Source organism: Glandiceps talaboti, chromosome 21 (assembly GCF_964340395.1).
Source record: "Glandiceps talaboti chromosome 21, keGlaTala1.1, whole genome shotgun sequence".
Lineage (NCBI taxonomy): Eukaryota > Metazoa > Hemichordata > Enteropneusta > Spengelidae > Glandiceps > Glandiceps talaboti.
In genome coordinates this window covers 662,037-680,496 of record NC_135569.1, presented here as the reverse complement: position 1 = coordinate 680,496, position 18,460 = coordinate 662,037, and the positions used below count along the sequence as shown (strand labels likewise).

The 18,460-nt window shown below is 35.6% G+C and overlaps 1 protein-coding gene across 3 annotated transcripts in view; it reads right to left on the bottom strand.

The window, feature by feature from the left end:
• Window positions 1-18,460, bottom strand: part of LOC144451584 (basement membrane-specific heparan sulfate proteoglycan core protein-like) — a 140,007-nt gene that overhangs the window by 45,489 nt on the left and 76,058 nt on the right. For all 3 annotated transcript variants that reach the window (XR_013482300.1, XM_078142471.1, XM_078142472.1), the window contains exons 7-25: window positions 17,126-17,419; window positions 15,776-16,123; window positions 15,387-15,536; window positions 14,949-15,071; window positions 14,606-14,737; window positions 13,663-13,808; window positions 11,220-11,361; window positions 10,534-10,658; window positions 9,866-10,066; window positions 9,450-9,542; window positions 8,011-8,094; window positions 7,586-7,722; window positions 7,032-7,143; window positions 6,401-6,514; window positions 5,861-5,979; window positions 5,523-5,609; window positions 4,972-5,033; window positions 4,196-4,266; window positions 600-740 (exon numbers count right to left, since the gene is read on the bottom strand). Coding sequence is in view for 2 of the 3 variants with exons in the window: in XM_078142471.1 (XP_077998597.1) it covers window positions 600-740; window positions 4,196-4,266; window positions 4,972-5,033; window positions 5,523-5,609; window positions 5,861-5,979; window positions 6,401-6,514; window positions 7,032-7,143; window positions 7,586-7,722; window positions 8,011-8,094; window positions 9,450-9,542; window positions 9,866-10,066; window positions 10,534-10,658; window positions 11,220-11,361; window positions 13,663-13,808; window positions 14,606-14,737; window positions 14,949-15,071; window positions 15,387-15,536; window positions 15,776-16,123; window positions 17,126-17,419 (2,681 nt within the window). In the remaining variant the exon portion in view is untranslated. The remainder of the gene's footprint in view (window positions 1-599; window positions 741-4,195; window positions 4,267-4,971; window positions 5,034-5,522; window positions 5,610-5,860; window positions 5,980-6,400; window positions 6,515-7,031; window positions 7,144-7,585; window positions 7,723-8,010; window positions 8,095-9,449; window positions 9,543-9,865; window positions 10,067-10,533; window positions 10,659-11,219; window positions 11,362-13,662; window positions 13,809-14,605; window positions 14,738-14,948; window positions 15,072-15,386; window positions 15,537-15,775; window positions 16,124-17,125; window positions 17,420-18,460) is intronic.

Genomic DNA, 18,460 nt, shown 5'->3' with positions numbered 1-18,460 from the left:
GGATTAACATTAAGATATGAAAAACAGCTATTTGCCCATCATGGAGTCATGACAGGCGAATAGTTAGGGTGGCTGGCTTGGAATCTGCAGGTTGCAAGTTCAAGCCGCATTGCTAGCTGCCATTTGTTTTGGAGTGGCTAAAGTCCTTGGGCAAGATTTGAACCATGACTGTGCCTCAGTCAACCCAGCTTTATAATTAGGGACCTGGTAGGATAGAGGTTGCGATGTGAATGCTTTAATCCTATATGCTAATAAAGGCTGCAATGGATTGTATGCTCCCCAGGGAGTTGAGGAAGTATAAAGGGCCATTGTGCCGATATAGATCTGAGCCTGAGGTAATAATTGTAAAGCACTTTGAGCACAGAGTGAGAAAGCACTATATAAAAACCAACATTATTATTATTATATCTGTCAGAGCTTTACAAAAAGTTGGTCCAGAACAAAAGAATAATCCTATGTAATGTAATGGTTCAACTGATAAGATTTCTGATACATTGAGGACCTAAGATTGAAAGATAAGAATGATAAAGGCCAAGGTTTCAACCCCTGGTTCTTTACATTAGTGATATCTTACCCTCCTTGCCAGCATTGTTACTTACCTGTGCTCTGTTCCATATTGTGCTTTTACACTGGTCTGTCATACCACTACAGAAACATGATATACATCCCTCTGGGTTGTCAGATGACAGGAAGAAGGTATTCTCACGACACTCATTACAGAACTCTCCTTCTACATATCTCTGAAGAGAACAACATGGCAGGTTGGTGTTAATAAATTATGTACACTATCTTAGATGTTTATTTTGTTTGATTTAATAACGAAAGGTGAATACTGGTTCAATTGTAGACAGCATTCATAATTCACCCATGTTACACTCACAGAACTCCATGTCACACCCACAGTACCCTGTCAAACCAACAGTACCCCATCTCACACCCACAGTACCCCATGTCACACCCACGGTACCCCATCCCATACCCAAAGTACCCAATCTCATATCCACAGTACCCCATGTCATACCCACAGTAACCCATCTCATACCCACAGTACCCCATCCCATACCCAAAGTACCCAATCTCATACCCACAGTACCCCCATCTGATACACGTCTCACGTCCACTGAGTATCCCATCTCGTACCCACAGTACCCCATCTCACACCTGCAGTACCCCATCTGATACACGTCTCCACTGAGTACCCAATCGCATACCCATTTCAAACCACTGTAACCCATCTCACACCAACTGAAACCCATCTCACACCAACTGAAACCCATCTCACACCAACTGAAACCCATCTCACACCAACTGTAACCCATCTCACACCAACTGAAACCCATCTCACACCAACTGAAACCCATATCACACCCAACATACACATCACACATACCCATTCTGCAACAGTATACCCAATATACCACACAATGATACCAGACAATTTACAAGTAACACTGCAATTTGCTGCAAATAACTCATTGACAACTTACTGACAAGTACAAAATCTTTTTTTTTATCATTTAATAATTAATCTTTATTTCAAACTAAACACGGTTAAATAAAAACATTCTAAATAGAAATAAAATTTCCTAAAAGATGATTTTCTAGACTTCAGGTTGAAGGTTTGGTTTCTATCTTAACGGAAGGAACGCAGCACAAGTTTGATTCAACTCATTTATATCACAATCTGTCATTTTCCTTAAATGTCTTACTAAATGCTTGTAATGCTATAAACGGCAACCAATAGGGTACTTGCAAACCCGCCATGTTGAATGTTGCATCATGGGAAATGTGATAATATTTACTAATCAAATAGTATTGTAAACAATAATGTTATTATTAACCATAAATAATCAATTCATAATCACCCTGATCATTGTGGGAGGTTTATTTTATTGGTAGCTCCAGATTAGGTATTATGATAACCACAGATAATCCCATAGTCCTTTGCGTCTGAGCATGCTCAGTCTAGATTGCAAGTTCCCTATTAATGTGGTTTGAATACAGTACACCCAAACTGATTGGTCACAATGGGGAGTGATAATGTACATCAGCCTAACTATATTCAAATGAGTAATATGTAAATATACCCCTGTTGAGATAATTATGTAAATTATGTAAAACAGGCATGCCGATAACTGCCAGTGGGGCATGGCTAAATTAATTGATTGCCATTCACAGCATTATAAGCAGTTTAGTGTGGAAGCAAAGCAAAGCAAAATCATAGATCATACAATGTAAACAGGCTAAATTAGTTTTGAATTACACACAAAAAATACTACAAACAACTGGTAAAGTGTAACTCATTTTCAAGATAATTCACATTTCCATTGTCTTGTTATACTGTCTAGATTAATATCTCAACAAATCTATAAAATATATAAAATCTATAAAACAAAGTAAAACAAAGCAACACCCCCCCCCCTCCAAAAAAAACAGCCAAAACTTTTCTACATTATTTCTATATATAACCATTTTAAAAATATAAATCATTTATAGTATATATCTGTTATCAAACTCATTCTTTTTCAGGAGGATCTTGTGGTTCTAAAGACAAGATACTAGTAAGTAAAGACATCTTACCAAGGACAAGCTAAGACACACAAACCAAAATAAACTAAATAAAAAGTTAGTATTAGTCCTTTACCAGCCAGTGTTAATTATATGGTATCTTTGCTATGGGCCATTGCATCATGGGAGACAGCAGAAATAATATATTCATGGTTGCACATCAAATATTCATGACTCCTAAGTGCCTATTCCCTTCAGTGTGAAACATCTCTCATGAATATTCATAAAATGATGACCTAATACTTTCAGTGATTTTGTATATAAACCATATTACCATATTAGTCTTTCATTTATTGGATAAAAAATCATAATTGTTAGTGAATAAAATGGAAGGACATTTTAAGAAACAAAAAATTACACATTCAAAATTATAAAGATGATCTATTTTAAAGAAAATTATCAGCACAGGAATTATTTTCTATTTTGTCCTTCACTTCCTTGAAGTCACACACAAAAGCCATCCTTATTTGCAAAGCAGCGTGAAAATGAAGCAAAGGGGGAGTAAACAGGAGATTTATCAATGAATATGCAAGCAAGCAAACTTTCTTGGCAATTTACTAAAGTATGTACCTTGGAGACCAATTTGTGTTTTAAAATCAAAGTCATCATATACTTTGTCATATGAAAGCTTGGTTCATTATCTTGTTTTCAATGATATTTGACAATCTTTTCGTTTACAATAGTGATAAGTTAAACACAATATTTGGCAGCCATATTGGATTCTGAAATGGCTTAATTTTGACGCCATTTTGACATCTCTACTTCAAAAGTTTGTATGGCGACCCCTGATTATTTTTCTTGATTTGTACTGAGAATGGGTTTGAAGTATTAATTCCAAGGTACATACTATGTTGAAAACAAAATTTTTACAAGATGTTAGTTTTAGACTTATGATGTTATTTCATAAATATTTTTTTCAAAAATCTTAAATTTGATAACAACAAATCAGGTTAATGGGAAAAAAAGGAGTTTAATTTTAGGAAGAATTTGCCAAGCCACACACCACACAACTATTCTGTTAGGTTCAACACTATTGATATGTTAATTATGAGTCCACTTAGAAAAAAATATTAGGGTAATAGAAATCCAGAAAAAAATCCACACAAATTAACATACTTTAGAAAAAACATTCAAAGCTTAAATCTGATTATTTTTTCAGAAAGAAAATCTATTTGAATCATTTCAACAAATTCTAGTTAGGTATTGACCTACTGCCATGTTTATTGATTCAATATTTTATACAACCGGAAATTACCAACTTGCTTACAACTGCAGTATCCTGTGGTGTCGACAAGCTAAGACAAACTAATACTATTATTTTTTGTGACCTGTAACAGGGATGTAGATAATGGCTGATAGCTGGCTAAAACAACCCACTACTCTGCAATGTTTTGCTAGCTACATTTTATAATTTAAATTTTAATTAAAATTTATTTAAAAATTCTCTGTTTCAACTAGTAGATTTCTGTCTTTACCGGTAGGCAGGTTTATGGGTGTCATTCCTAGATGTTACTAGCGGTACCTACTTTTCACATTTTACTGGTTTCTTGTCACAACTTAGTTACATCCCTTAGTAGGCTACATGAAATGGAAGATAGCAGTGTAAATAAATGAAAACTTAGCTTACCTTGCAGTCACAGTTCTCATCAGTGACTCCAGGATTATTGCTACCATTGTCATCACACCGTTTCTTTAAATCTGGAAGAAACAGGACATTGAATTTTACTGTGTGTGAAATAGTGAATGAAAAAGTGTATGTGTGAAAAAGCGAACATAATAACTCAAAGAGAATTTGGGATAATTGCCTAAAGTCTAACACACGTCATGACTTCAGAAAACACTGACAAAGCCATGGTGGATACCTTATGGAAGCTTTGGTGAGCTGTAAGTATTTCTTGATGCAAGTTAAATTTTTGACATAAACCAAAAGTTTTGTTGCCATCTTACTGCCTTTCTATATTAGGAGTCTGGCTGGAGAAATATAGCAATAATACAACCAAGATCACTGTTGTGTCTAAAATAGTCTACACAACATCAATGATGTTTTTTGGTAATACACTGCAATAATAATACCGATAGTACAGTGGCTTTCAAAATACCACTCAGTGGCTCTGTTTGATACAACAACACAGAAACCAATAAGAAAAACTACACATGCCACCATGCAGACATTAAAGGCAGACATCTAAACATTGGTGCTTGCATGTCCTGTTAAAGTACATTGGGTTAAATGGTTTATTTCATTCAGACTAAATGTAGTAATAACTTGTAAAGTGTGGCATGTGCAGTTTCTTATTGATTTCTACAAGGTTGTATCAAACAGAGCTGCTGGACGGTGTTTTCAAAACTGCTGTATGTGTAAACACACCAGTGCAAGTAATTAATGGTAAATAATTATGTTACCTGTTGACTCAACACACTTGCCACCAGGAATGGATGGATTACCAGAGTATCCTGTCTCACATCTATATTGGAATCAAATCAAAACATAATTGGTAAGATAGAAAGTATGGTTGCTATGATGAAGTACTGGTTTAGAGTATTGTACTTTGCCAATGTTACAGAAAGTTTACTATTTCACACATTCTTTCACTATCATTGTTACTTCATAAAGGAGAGAATTTGATTTTCCAAAGAATGGTGATTTAAGTACATTGTTATGGTGAAAGAGTTCCTAAACTCAAAAATATATAATTCTCTGTGTTAAAACATGTCACATTCCAAATTTGGACACTGTGTACCAAACTTAGACATGGTATGCCGTATTTGGACAGGGTGTGCCATATTTGGACATAGGAAGCCATATTTGGACAGGGTGTGCCATATTTGGACATAGGAAGCCATGTTCAGAAAGAGAATGCCATATTTGGACACAATGTATTAGAATGTAATACAGAAAATTATTAACTACCTTTGAATATATATCAATCTATTTGACGACACAAAATACTGACCTTTCACATTTGTCTCCAGTGTAACCACGAGGGCAGTCATCACAAATAACATTATCACGAGAATCAAGATGACATGTTGGTGAAAAGCTATCAGAAGTAAAAACAAAGACACAAATCAAAAAGTGAGCAAAGTAGAAATAAAAAAATCCATGATGTACATATTTCAAAGATGTCCTGATTACTTGTTTTGAAACATTCATTTTTAATATCAGATAAAGTGTTGTGTATGCATGTATTGACAGGGCTACAGACAGCTACAGACAGCTACAGACAGACTGATGGAGGAAATCCAACACAATAGCTCCTCTGTTCTAATCTATTCTTTGTTCAATACTTACTTGTTTGATGGACTTGAAAGAGGACATTCACACTTCTGACAAATACCAAAAACAGCATCACCATAGTAACCAGGAGCACACTGATCACATCTTTCACCAACGGTGTCGTCACGACAACCCTGCATACAAGCAAGAATAGAATATGTATGCATAGATTCAGTCATTATTGCCTATTAACTACTCTTATGGTCAAAAAATGGAAGAATTATTTTAGAGAGTCAGACAAAGTTGACTGTCGAATACAATACATGAAAGTCTCAAAATAAGCATTGAAATTAAGAAGAAAAGAGTGATTACCATGTGATTACCATGTGATGATTGTGTGATTACCATGTGATGGTCAGGGATAACCATGCAATAATCATGTGATGATCATGTGATGATTGTGTGATTATCATTATATTAATCTTGTGACTACTATGTGATGGTCATTTGATAACCATGCAATAATCATGTGATGATCATGTGATTATCATGTGTTTATCATGTAATAATCATACTATTACCATGTGATCATCCAATGTAAAATAGTTCCCTTACCGTACACTCTCCAGTTTCACCATCACAATCTTCAGAATGACCATTGCAATCACAAGGGACACACACACCAAGATATTCATTATTCTTGACTCGTCTGTATCCACTAGCACATTCCTACAAAATCCAAATAATGCTTCATTTAATCAACAATCTGTGATAATTGAGAGCAATTTTGAAGTAGATATAGTAAATAATCAAATCTGTCTTATTTCTCATCTATTTCCAAAATTGTAAGTATAATATACACAAAACAGTTGTGAGTGTTACCATATTTTCCTTTAAGTGACAAATATAGATAGATACGTCCTCACAATGAAGTAAAGACATTTACTCAAGAGATACGTCACTTGAAAAATACACTGACTTATATGTCTGTTTATGTTATCAATGTCTACGACCACATCATTTGATCTTTTTGTCTTTTATGCAAAATTTTGTGTGCTGTTCATTCACAACTTTTAATTTTGACATCCTGTCTGTCAACTTGATATTCTTGTTAACCTTGTTATGCCAAAACGACAAAATTGATACCCATCAGTGCAGTCACATCAACCAAATTCCATTATGATTCATGTACTCTGTTGGACACTTACCTCACATGACAGATCACCGTACCCTGTTGGACACTTACCTCACATGACAGACCACCGTACCCTGTTGGACACTGACAATCTTCAACCAGTGTAGCCTTGCCTTGCCCAGTGGTTTGTGGGATAGCAACATCCAATGAGATGTCACTCAAACTGTTAATGACATAATCATGTATATTTTAATATCTATCACATCGGCATGGACAATATTTGATCTCAATATACATGCCGAATATGGAAAACAATTCCAGATACTAACAAAAAATGCTGGGAAAAAAAAAAAAGTTGTATAGTTTGGCCAATAAGGGGAGCTATTCTACATGCAAAACATGAAAATACTGTGTTGAAATCATAACTTTTCTAATACACCATTTTAAGGGGAAAAACAAAAGATTTCATAGTTTGAACCTTAGGGGCGCTATTCTACATGAAAAATAAGCTGACAATGATGAAATCATAACTTTTCACAGTAAACAAAATATACCAATATGGGGAAAACAAAAGATTTCATAGTTTGACCCTAAGGGGCGCTATTCTATATGAAAAACAAGCTAACTGTGATGACATTATAATTTTCTAAATTGACAAAACTTACCTAGAGTAGGTCATAAAGGAGTGATACGAGGCTTTAATCAGGAATAATTCAATGTTTTCCAGTACCATCATCATATCAGCCCTTGTTGCTGGTTGCGGAATATCTCCTCTTCCTTCCTCTACCCTTTCCCAACCAAACTAAATTTGACAATAAGAAAGCAAACAACGCATGAAATAATACTGCCATGTGATTTTGGCCCTCACTTTGCTCCGTATGGGGCGCCCTCTTGTGGCACTTCTTTGAAAAGTGACTGCAAAGTGAATGTGGCATATATGTATTTCATAAAGACAATAACTGCCATCTTTAAACATCCCGAGATATTATATACATATCTGGCCGTGGTTAATTTTATCTTGAAAATTATATGAATCAATCATTAAAGTGTCCAAAAATACACATAAAAAAAATGTGATTTCACAACTTACCTCTTTGAATTCTACAGAGCGTTCATTCTGTACACCCACAGTTGGTTGTTCTGTCATCCTGTACTGTATAGTTATCCCATTACCCTGTGAAGTAACAACAGTTACAGAAAACGTCAATATTTCATTTTTATCTTCCAGTCTACAAATTAACTTTTCATTTACCTATTTTGGTTGCTAAGTTATTAAAAATACCATTACTCAAACCTTCATCTTTTATTTACTACATTACTACAAACATGCAATATTTCAAATTAAAGTTTCCAACACATTTTCCAATTTAAAGGTCAACTTAGGTCATTTGTCTAAAGGTCAAAAGGTCAACTAATTAATTATTCACAATACATTAAAGTGGCCATATGGATGAGAATTTGGTATTCATTTTGGATTTTTGTTTTATAAAACAGCGTCACTATCTTTTAGACTATACATTGCAAAAAGATGCAAAAAGTGTAAAAAGTTTGTAAGTGTACGTACAATAACAAACATTTTACATTGTTTAATGTTTTGCAGTTTATTGAGATGTGAACATGGACTTGGTATATGTTATTTCACATTATTTTTTCAAGTAGAAAAACATAGTGAAGCTGTTTTATCAAATAAAAATCCAAAATAAATACCAAATTCTCATCCATATGACCACTTTAAGCATTTACACAGCCTACCTGAGGTTGAAGTATAAGAGTAGTTTTTTTGTAATGAAAGTAAAACAAGTAAGAAAAAACACATAAGTTTTAGACCGATTCCCTTTAAAATGAAGAAGGATACAATTGAGTTATATTAGTTTTGAAGTTGAACTTCCTTTTAAATCTAAAATCCCATATTAAGACCATATCAATAAGATACTACATTTATGACAGAATTGAGGACATTGCTGTGAATGACCACTAGAGGGAGCTATTTGTTATAACTTTTTCACAGCTGTACTTTCTGACTTACCATGATTACGATGTCGCTTAGTACATTTGATCCTGGCATCTACAATGGTGTCAAACATAATTGTATGTTCACTGTGTGTAATGAGGACGAGGAGTGGGTGGGGGAGGGGTGCCTGGAAAAGTTTACTATTTATAATGAAAACAGAATTCACATGAAGATCATTTTTTTTCTTCCACCTCGTCTGTAGATGCTCTCAATACACCGCCCTAGGCCCTACATATTGTGACTCTTACTATGCGTGTGAACCCCATAGAAATAATATTAACCAGAATTGTGGAATTGAATTTCCGGCCGACATTATTCCTATGGGCTAGCTTCCACACATATGTGAGATTCACATTGGATGTCTATGTGTCTATCTCAGTCATGACAATCATAACCATGCATCTAAGAACTGCAGTAGTGATGCTCTTCATTAAATCGCTAGAGGGCGCTCTTTAGTCAAGGTCTCATGGGGGCGCTGTTCACTAAAATCATCTATTAGACAGAGGTGTTCTACTTACCCTGACAATGACATCAGATGTACTTGAAGATCTTGGTATTTGAGTAGTATCAAACATAATCATGTACTGCAGACTTCCACCATAACTTGTTAACTGAAAATTTACAGAAAAAAAGAAAACTAAATATTAATGAATCCTGAGTGCCTATTCATTTAAGTGTAAAACATCTCTCATGAATATTCATTCATGCATCTATTATTTCTGCTGACCCCCATTATCTAATGACCCATAGCAAAGATACCCTATAAATACACCATCAAGATGAACTGTCCATAGATGTTTCTCAGAAATTGCAAGTAACTGTAGGTGATGTAAAATCATGAAATGACTCATTAGAACCCATAGTTTATGAAAATACCTTTTCTTTCCTGGAGTGACAGTCCTCTTTAAATAAAGAAATAGATTATGGTTCCTACCTGATTACCCGTAAACTTAGCAGGCAGCATCCAGTAGAAATCACCTTGACCAAGCTGTGTAGTGAAATCCTGTACAGCTAGTTCTCCAGTTACTGTTTGTACTTGAAGGTATCTATTATCAATGGGTTGGACACCTCCTCTATTGTACTTGATGAGTTCAACTCCTTTCGTGTTGCCTGCCTCATTGAAGTACAAACTCTCCTGTGAACACAGAAAGACTACTGTAAGACAACACTCTGTATTATAATGGTTGATTGGTTAAGAGTTATAGGTATAGAATCTGCAAACTGCCGTTCAAGCCTCACTCCTGCCATTTGTTTCTGAGTGACTGAGGTAGGATTGTTTGATTAACTTGTAACCATAGTGACTGAGGTAGGATTGTTTGATCAACTTGTAACCATAGTGACTGAGGTAGGATTGTTTGATCAACTTGTAACCATAGTAACTCGTAAGGAGTAATGATGGTTAAATGGTTAGGAGAGGCTGGATTGAAATCTGCAAGTTGCCAGTTCCAGCCAGTTTTCCTCTTGATAAAATCCAGCACTACATACAAAGCACTATAACACATTTCAACTGGCCCTTACTTCCAGCCCCAAAACCAATTACAAATAGCACTACTAGAGGCCAAATCATGAAATCTTTTGTCTTTCCTATAAAGACTAGCTTACCTGAGATTTGTGGTAGCTGCTACTGACACAATATCTAACAATACCAAAACAGAAACATACTACACATTCCTCTGGTACTAACGCAGCTTCATTAAACACTGTTTCTTGACATATACCCTCTGGAGCTGAGAAAGAGAAATGTTGACAGCATGGAATTATACATTTTGATCATGATAAATAACCTTGATTGCAAAAATAGTTACATCTCAACAAATTTTGGTTGCCATGTCTTTTGAATCTTATCACAACCACTTGTTCAGTACACCAGCTAAAAAGTGTTAATGCCATTCATGTTTTATCATTACTAGTTCTCTCTATTCGATATGCACCCCCTCCCCCCTCCCCCAGGGGAATGCCACTCAAGGAAACAAAGGTATTTTCATTAAATTAACAGAGTAGAGTCTCCTCTAGTTGACAATTGTGTACTTACAAGTTATGAGAACAATACATGGGGGGGGGGGGGGGGGGGGGGGGCACAACCTTGTAGCTACATGAAGTACCCTGAAGTTAACTATCATGTACTTACGAGTTACAACAATGATGGCATCGGGTACAGCAAACTTGTATCTACACCAAGTACCCTGAAGTTAACTATCATGTACTTACGAGTTACAACAACGATGGCATCGGGGACGGCAAACTTGTATCTACACCAAGTACCCTGAAGTTAATTATCGTGTACTTACGAGTTACGACAACGATGGCATCGGGGACAGCAAACTTGTATCCTTTATTGTTCATAGCTTCACAAGTATAAGCTCCTGAATCCACTTCCTGTGCATTATTGATAGTTAGTATACCTATACCATTAATAGAAGTTGATGATACCTGAAATGAAACACAAATACATTGGATTGAAATGTACAATTCTCTTCTTTTCCTTTCTTTTCAGGCTGGGAATTATTGGTTTACGTTATTTTTTCAAAGAGACATATACAATATAGACAAGATTCTAGAGAACAGTATTCAGGTTTGGGATTACATGACAAAACTATTTTGCCGTGGAACTATTATAGGCTTTCCACGTCAGTCCACAGGTTTGGAATTACATAACAAAGCTTGCTGTGGAACTATTATAGTCTTTCCAAGTCCATCAAGTGTCCCAGAGTCAACCATACACAGCAACACATGGCACCTTTGGACTGGGTGAGTAACAGTCCCAATTGTTGAAGTTATCACACATGGAAGACCCAAAAAGTTTGTAGTTGTCTTGTGAGTGAGACACGGCGGAGTGTCACTAATTAATTAATTGGTTGGTTGATTGATTGATTGATTGATTAATCACTATAGAATACAAATTATAAGTACATTGTTTGAATTGTCACAATATGAAAATGATGGTGACAATAATCTTATAATGATATGCATATGTAATAATATGCAAATTATGCCAACAATATGCAAATTAGGTCACCACTAATGTGAAAATTGTGTTATGGTACTTTTTTCTAACTACTGAAACAAGTATGAAAGAACATAATTATGCATCTTGATTTGCAAAATCATATAATTAAAACAATCTAGAAGGAGATAGGGCAGCAGAGGTTGTGCAGTAATTATTTTTAGACAACACAAGACTTGTAGAAAAATCTTACACCATCTACTACACGATGAAATACTTTATTCTGTATTCACGTCTTCATTTAAACTCCATCAACATGGTAAATCACTGAAAAACTACCAACCTTCTGGATCAAAAAGTTCAAAGGTTAAGAATTTGGTCTTCAAAAACATTTCTTAACGAAGTCTCAGAACAGATGTTTTTCCATGTATCAACAGTGTACTTTCAAATTCCCAAAACAATACAAACACACTTCACATCACATCAGACATACTTAGCAATTGCCCTGCCCTAACCTACCTTTCCCATATATCAACTTTCAATGCCCTATCAATTTCATGTAGGGATATTTATGACTGCTAACATCAGGCAGAATTCATTAGTTGGTGACACTACTCACCAGACCAGACAAATGCGTAACCCACCACCAATCAGTCAATTTTATATGATGTGTGTGTAAGCTGGGAAAATACAGGCACTGATAGCATGTACGCACATGAAATGTTACATTTTATCTCAGTGTGAACACAAATAAACAGTTTTATGTTTGAATTTTCCTTGTTTCATCTGAAAGTGATGTTGATTTATGTTCAAAGAGAGATAAAATGTATCATTTAATATGCTTGCACACTATCAGTATCTGTATTTTGTTAAATGTACTTTGTAACAAAACAAAACATTGTGTGAGGTAAAAATTGAAACTCTGTACTCACTCTGGTTTAGTAGTATTTGTAATTTGTAACAAGTATCCTATTGAGTTTCATCTGTAATACAGTAGGTTTCCTTACCCTATCATCGTATCTTATACACTTAGCCTGCCATTGCTGTAGGTTTCCTTACCCTATCATCGTATCTTACACACTTAGACTGCCATTGCTGTAGGTTTCCTTACCCTATCGTCATATCTTACACACTTAGACTGCCATTGCTGTAGGTTTGCTTACCCTATCGTCATATCTTACACACTTAGACTGCCATTGCTGTAGGTTTGCTTACCCTATCGCCATATCTTACACACTTAGACTGCCATTGCTGTAGGTTTGCTTACCCTATCGTCATATCTTACACACTTAGACTGCCATTGCTGTAGGTTTGCTTACCCTATCGCCATATCTTACACACTTAGACTGCCATTGCTGTAGGTTTGCTTACCCTATCGTCATATCTTACACACTTAGACTGCCATTGCTGTAGGTTTGCTTACCCTATCGTCATATCTTACACACTTAGACTGCCATTGCTGTAGGTTTGCTTACCCTATCGTCATATCTTACACACTTAGACTGCCATTGCTGTAGGTTTGCTTACCCTATCGCCATATCTTACACACTTAGACTGCCATTGCTGTAGGTTTGCTTACCCTATCGTCATATCTTACACACTTAGACTGCCATTGCTGTAGGTTTGCTTACCCTATCAACATATCATACACACTTAGACTGCCATTGCTGTAGGTTTGCTTACCCTATCGTCATATCTTACACACTTAGACTGCCATTGCTGTAGGTTTGCTTACCCGATCGTCATATCTTACACACTAAGATTGTATTTGCTGTAGGTTTGCTTACCCTATCGTCACTGCTGACATGTCCCCAATTCAGACGCCATGATATGATTGGCATTGGACTACCCTCAGCTTCACATGTCAGAATAACTGTTTGTCCACGTGAGACACTGACTAGCTCCTCAGGAGAAGACAGAATAGTGGGTTCAGCTGTCAACAAAGAAAATCAGACAATTTTTATAATTTCGTAAAAAACACTTCCATTCATCGTAGATTGCACTTGGCGATGAATTTATTAGAAGTTTGAAAATCATAGTTCTCTTTTTACTTTACCATGTTGTCCTTATTATATATTCAAATAAAATGTTATGCTCCCCAGGGTGTTGAAGTATAAAGGGTCGTTGTGCCGCCATTGATCCATGCCAGGAGCAATAATCGTAAGCATCTTGAGCTCTCCAGAGAAAAGGTGCATCAGAAATTCATATCATTATTTATAATTATTATTAATTAAGGGGTTCACCACCTAGTATTAAGAGAAATTGGAAATATTTACCCACAGAGTTAAAACAGTATTCGGCGGCTATATTGGTATTTGGCGGCCATATTGGATTTTAAAGCAGTATTAGGTGGCCATATTGGATTTTAATATCATTTTGACCTCTATATAAAACATCTGTAAGGATGACGCTAGATTTTTCTTTAAAGGTCCACTTTGAAAAAGGATAAAACATTAGAAGTAGAAAACAGTTGTCCGACAAGGCTAGAGAAAAAGTTGGCCTAGAACAAAAGAATAATCCTATGTAATCAAGATAATGCAATAACCTAGGATTAAAACTCTGGCCTTTAATTTGAAATGAGAATGTGTCTGGGTTTTCTTGAACAGTGGGGGTTTACTCATTTGCATGAACAGCTTTTGGTTCATGATTTTTCACTGAGCTAGACAAGGTGAGAGATCTTGAGAATTGAAGACAGGGGTAACATCTAGACTAAGAGAGTTGTGAACTCACAGCATCCAATTTCATCCGATCTATCATTGCAGTCTATTTCACCATCACATTGATAACTGGCTGGTATGCACTGTTCTCCACCCAAACACTGGTACTCCCAGGTTTCACATGCTTCACCTGGACGTTTTGGCTCTGAAAGATTCAAACAACATATTACATACTAACAGTGATCTAGAGAAGTCTGGCCTACATGTACTCTCAGGACAATGTGCCATGTGCTTGGTCCAAACCTCTTGTATCTCTATCTATCTAAAAATGAATATGCAATGACAAATAAGAGGTTACTAAATCACTGACTGTACACATGCAAAAATATATTTAGAATACAAATGAGAAGACTTACCACAACTAGATTCATCAGAGCCATCTAAACAATCTTCTTCACCATCACATCTCCAGATCTTTTGAATACAACCTTCATCTTGTTCACATCTAAACTCATTGGGCTCACAAGTGTCAGAATTACCTGGAAAATTTGCATATTATCTAGTTTAGCCAATTACAGCAACTGTTTTGTATTTTGACTAATTATTGTTCACCTGTCAATGTTTAATAATATGTAATATTATAATATAATATTTGACTAGCTTGAGCTCACCTGGCAAATTTACATATTACCTAACTTAACCAATCATTGCCATTATCTTGTGTTTGACTATCATGAGCTCACCTGGCAAATTTACATATTATCGATTTCTGTTGTCTTTTCAGTGTTTTTGCACATTTTTCAATAAATTTCATATCTGTTAATATTATTAATGATATCATTACATATTCTTACCACAACCAACTTCATCTGAACCATCTGTACAGTCCCTGTCACCATCACAAACATAATCTCTCTTAACACATTCTCCATTATTACAGGTTGATTCATCACGGCTACATTGTTTTGGTTCTGTTGTTGAGGGCGCTGTAGTTGGTACTTGAGCTACAGGGAAAAACATGAATTCTAAGTCGAAATATGGATGTGAAATAGATATTTATTTGGATATCTGTCAGGGAGTAAGTTTTGGAAATTGAATCAAGAATCAGTAAATGGGTATGTGGCTTCAACTAGTTATAGTGGACTGCAACTTCAACTAGTTCAGTACTGCAGTGGGCTATTTCAAAAAATTGTATTCTAATTAGAATCCAAATTTTATCACGCCAAAAGATTTTGACACTTACGGCAATTTTCTTCGTCAGATCGATCAGAGCAATCAGGATAAGAATCACAATGTCTCCTCTCATCAATACACTGTCCTGATTTGCACATAAATTCTCCCAGATTACAAGCTTTGGGACATTTAACCTCGTCACTCCTATCATCGCAGTCTTCTGTGCCATCACAATACTGGTAGATGGAAACACATTGTCGCTTGTCATCACATGCAAATTCTTCAAAACCACACGTCACAGGACAGTCCTTTTCGTCACTCCTGTCGTTACAATCAGCAAAGGTGTCACACTGCTGACTCTCATCAATACACTGTTTCTGATCTTCACATGCAAACTCACCAGGGTTGCAGGAAATTACTGAAAACAAAACAGATTTTTGCAAGTTTTGCACACAAAAAATTTGAAGCCAACTAAACAAGCAAATGTCTTCTCAGCAGTCATGATGGCACTTTCAAAGTTTGACAGTAATATTTTACATTCCAAAGTAAACTTGAAATATCAAATTTACCATTCCAAAGTGACTACATATTTCACTATCCAATTTGATTGTGAATACCATAAAATATTTTTCAAATTTGTTTTGCACATTTTTTTCACAATAAATACAATTTACACTGGACTGTTTTGCTAAGCTTATTATCATTAAGTAACTCAGACTGCCAAATTGTCTTGATTTTACAATTATTTTTTTTGTAAAATTTTACAATTTTTTTTTTTTTCATATTAGTATTATTTGCCTGAAAATACCAAACATGACTAGTACCATAGGTGACATTGCCCATTCTGTGATTTAGCTATTATGCTTTTTTTCACACTGTGAGCAGCTCACTGCTAGTTTGGTAATATTAATTTTCTGCGCCTTTTTTTTTTAGATATGATAGAAGCATTTGAGTTGCCTTAAGAAATAAAGATTCCATGTCAATTAAATAATTTTCATAATATAGCAACATACCAATGCACTTTATTTGCAACGGAAAATTAATCTGTGAATGCAGACATCAGTTACAGTTTTGTGGTTTTCGCAGTGAGAGGAAGTTTTATGCCAGCAGTAAAGCACGCTCACAGCCATCCTAAGCTTCTTCCGCATAGTATGGTGTGCCACAAGAAAATAACTTGTAGCTGTACAAGCCATTTTCTCTGTTACTACCTTTTTATGCAGAAAACAACTAATCTCTCAAATTAGAATACATATCTTTGATGACATTACAGAAGCAGAAGTCATGCGACGTGTGTGTCTGTGTTTATGTGTGTTTGTATGTGTGTGTGTGTCTTGGTGTGTGTGTGTGTGTGTGTGTCTTGGTGCAATAAGGCAGGTTTTCGTTATCATGCGAGGAGACATGAATGGACGGACAGACTTACTTGCTGCACTCTCGGTCATTACTACCTCATAAGTCGGGAAGCTCGCACCAATTTGGTTGAACGCACGTACTGTGACAACATATTCGGTGGAGGGCAATAGATTGTCTATTGTGTATTGAAACTGGCTGCTATCTACATTAACCCGGTAGATGTCTGGTTGCCGTACACCATAACCAATGGTGTACCCTGCTACAATAATGTCACTTTCTGAGGGCCGTGTCCAAGACACTGTAAGTGTGTTTGCAGTGACATGAGTGCGAACTGAGGTCACACTTGGAGGATGGGTGGTTTCAACTAAAATGAGTGCAAGAAAAGGGGGAAAGCAAGAAAGAAAAGACATCAAAGGCAACAGTTTTAGACACATTCTTTACAGACAGGACAGATAACACTTTTTTTCTGAAAGTACGAAGGAAAGAAGTGTGAATGTACATGCAATGATGGTGATGGTGAAATAGGAGTATTCTGTTGAAATTTTTTAATAAAAATTTGAGTTTTTCATCAAAATATTATAACAGGAAGTTCAACAATAGTAACAATTTTCAGTGTTTTGTAACTGCACTTTCTAAACATTGTTTTAACTAATTTTTCACAATTAGAATAGACATTGAACTCACTGTAAATAGCACTGATAGAGATAACAGAAACAGAAATATTATAAGTGGTAAAAATATCTACTGGTTGGTTTACAGTACGTCATGTTGTTCAGCCCTATTAGACTATCCTAATCATGAAATAGATAGCTGATAGCATACATTCTGACATGTTGTATCGTACACACTAACAACTCAACAGTATTCTGTTTTCTAACATTAATTCTCACTTCATGAAATTACTGCCTACGAACATCATAACAATAAGAGCATTAAATTTCTTGGTCAACACTGTAACTTCTACATGCTACACATGTATTACTATAAGCAGGCATGAGAATAGAAGTCGACCATGAGTGTAAAATGGTATTGAAGCACAGTGTAGGGGCTAAGATTACAGGTACCAAGAAGTGTACCACTGTGGTTATCTAACAGTGTTATGACAATCCTGTAAGTCTATTTACTCAGCTAGGCTTCTTTACAAACTTCACTGGACTCAATATCAACATTGGTTTTACCTATAGTACTCTGTGAAGAGAAAACCATCACTTAAAAGTGACTCAAAACAGGAATAATGTGTGTGTTCTGTCACTATGTTTATCACATCGATACAACATTTAGTGACTCAGTACAGGAATAATGTGTGTGTTCTGTCACTATGTTTATCAAATCGACACAACATTTAGTGACTCAGTACAGGAATAATGTGTGTGTTCTGTCACTACGTTTATCAAATCGACACAAC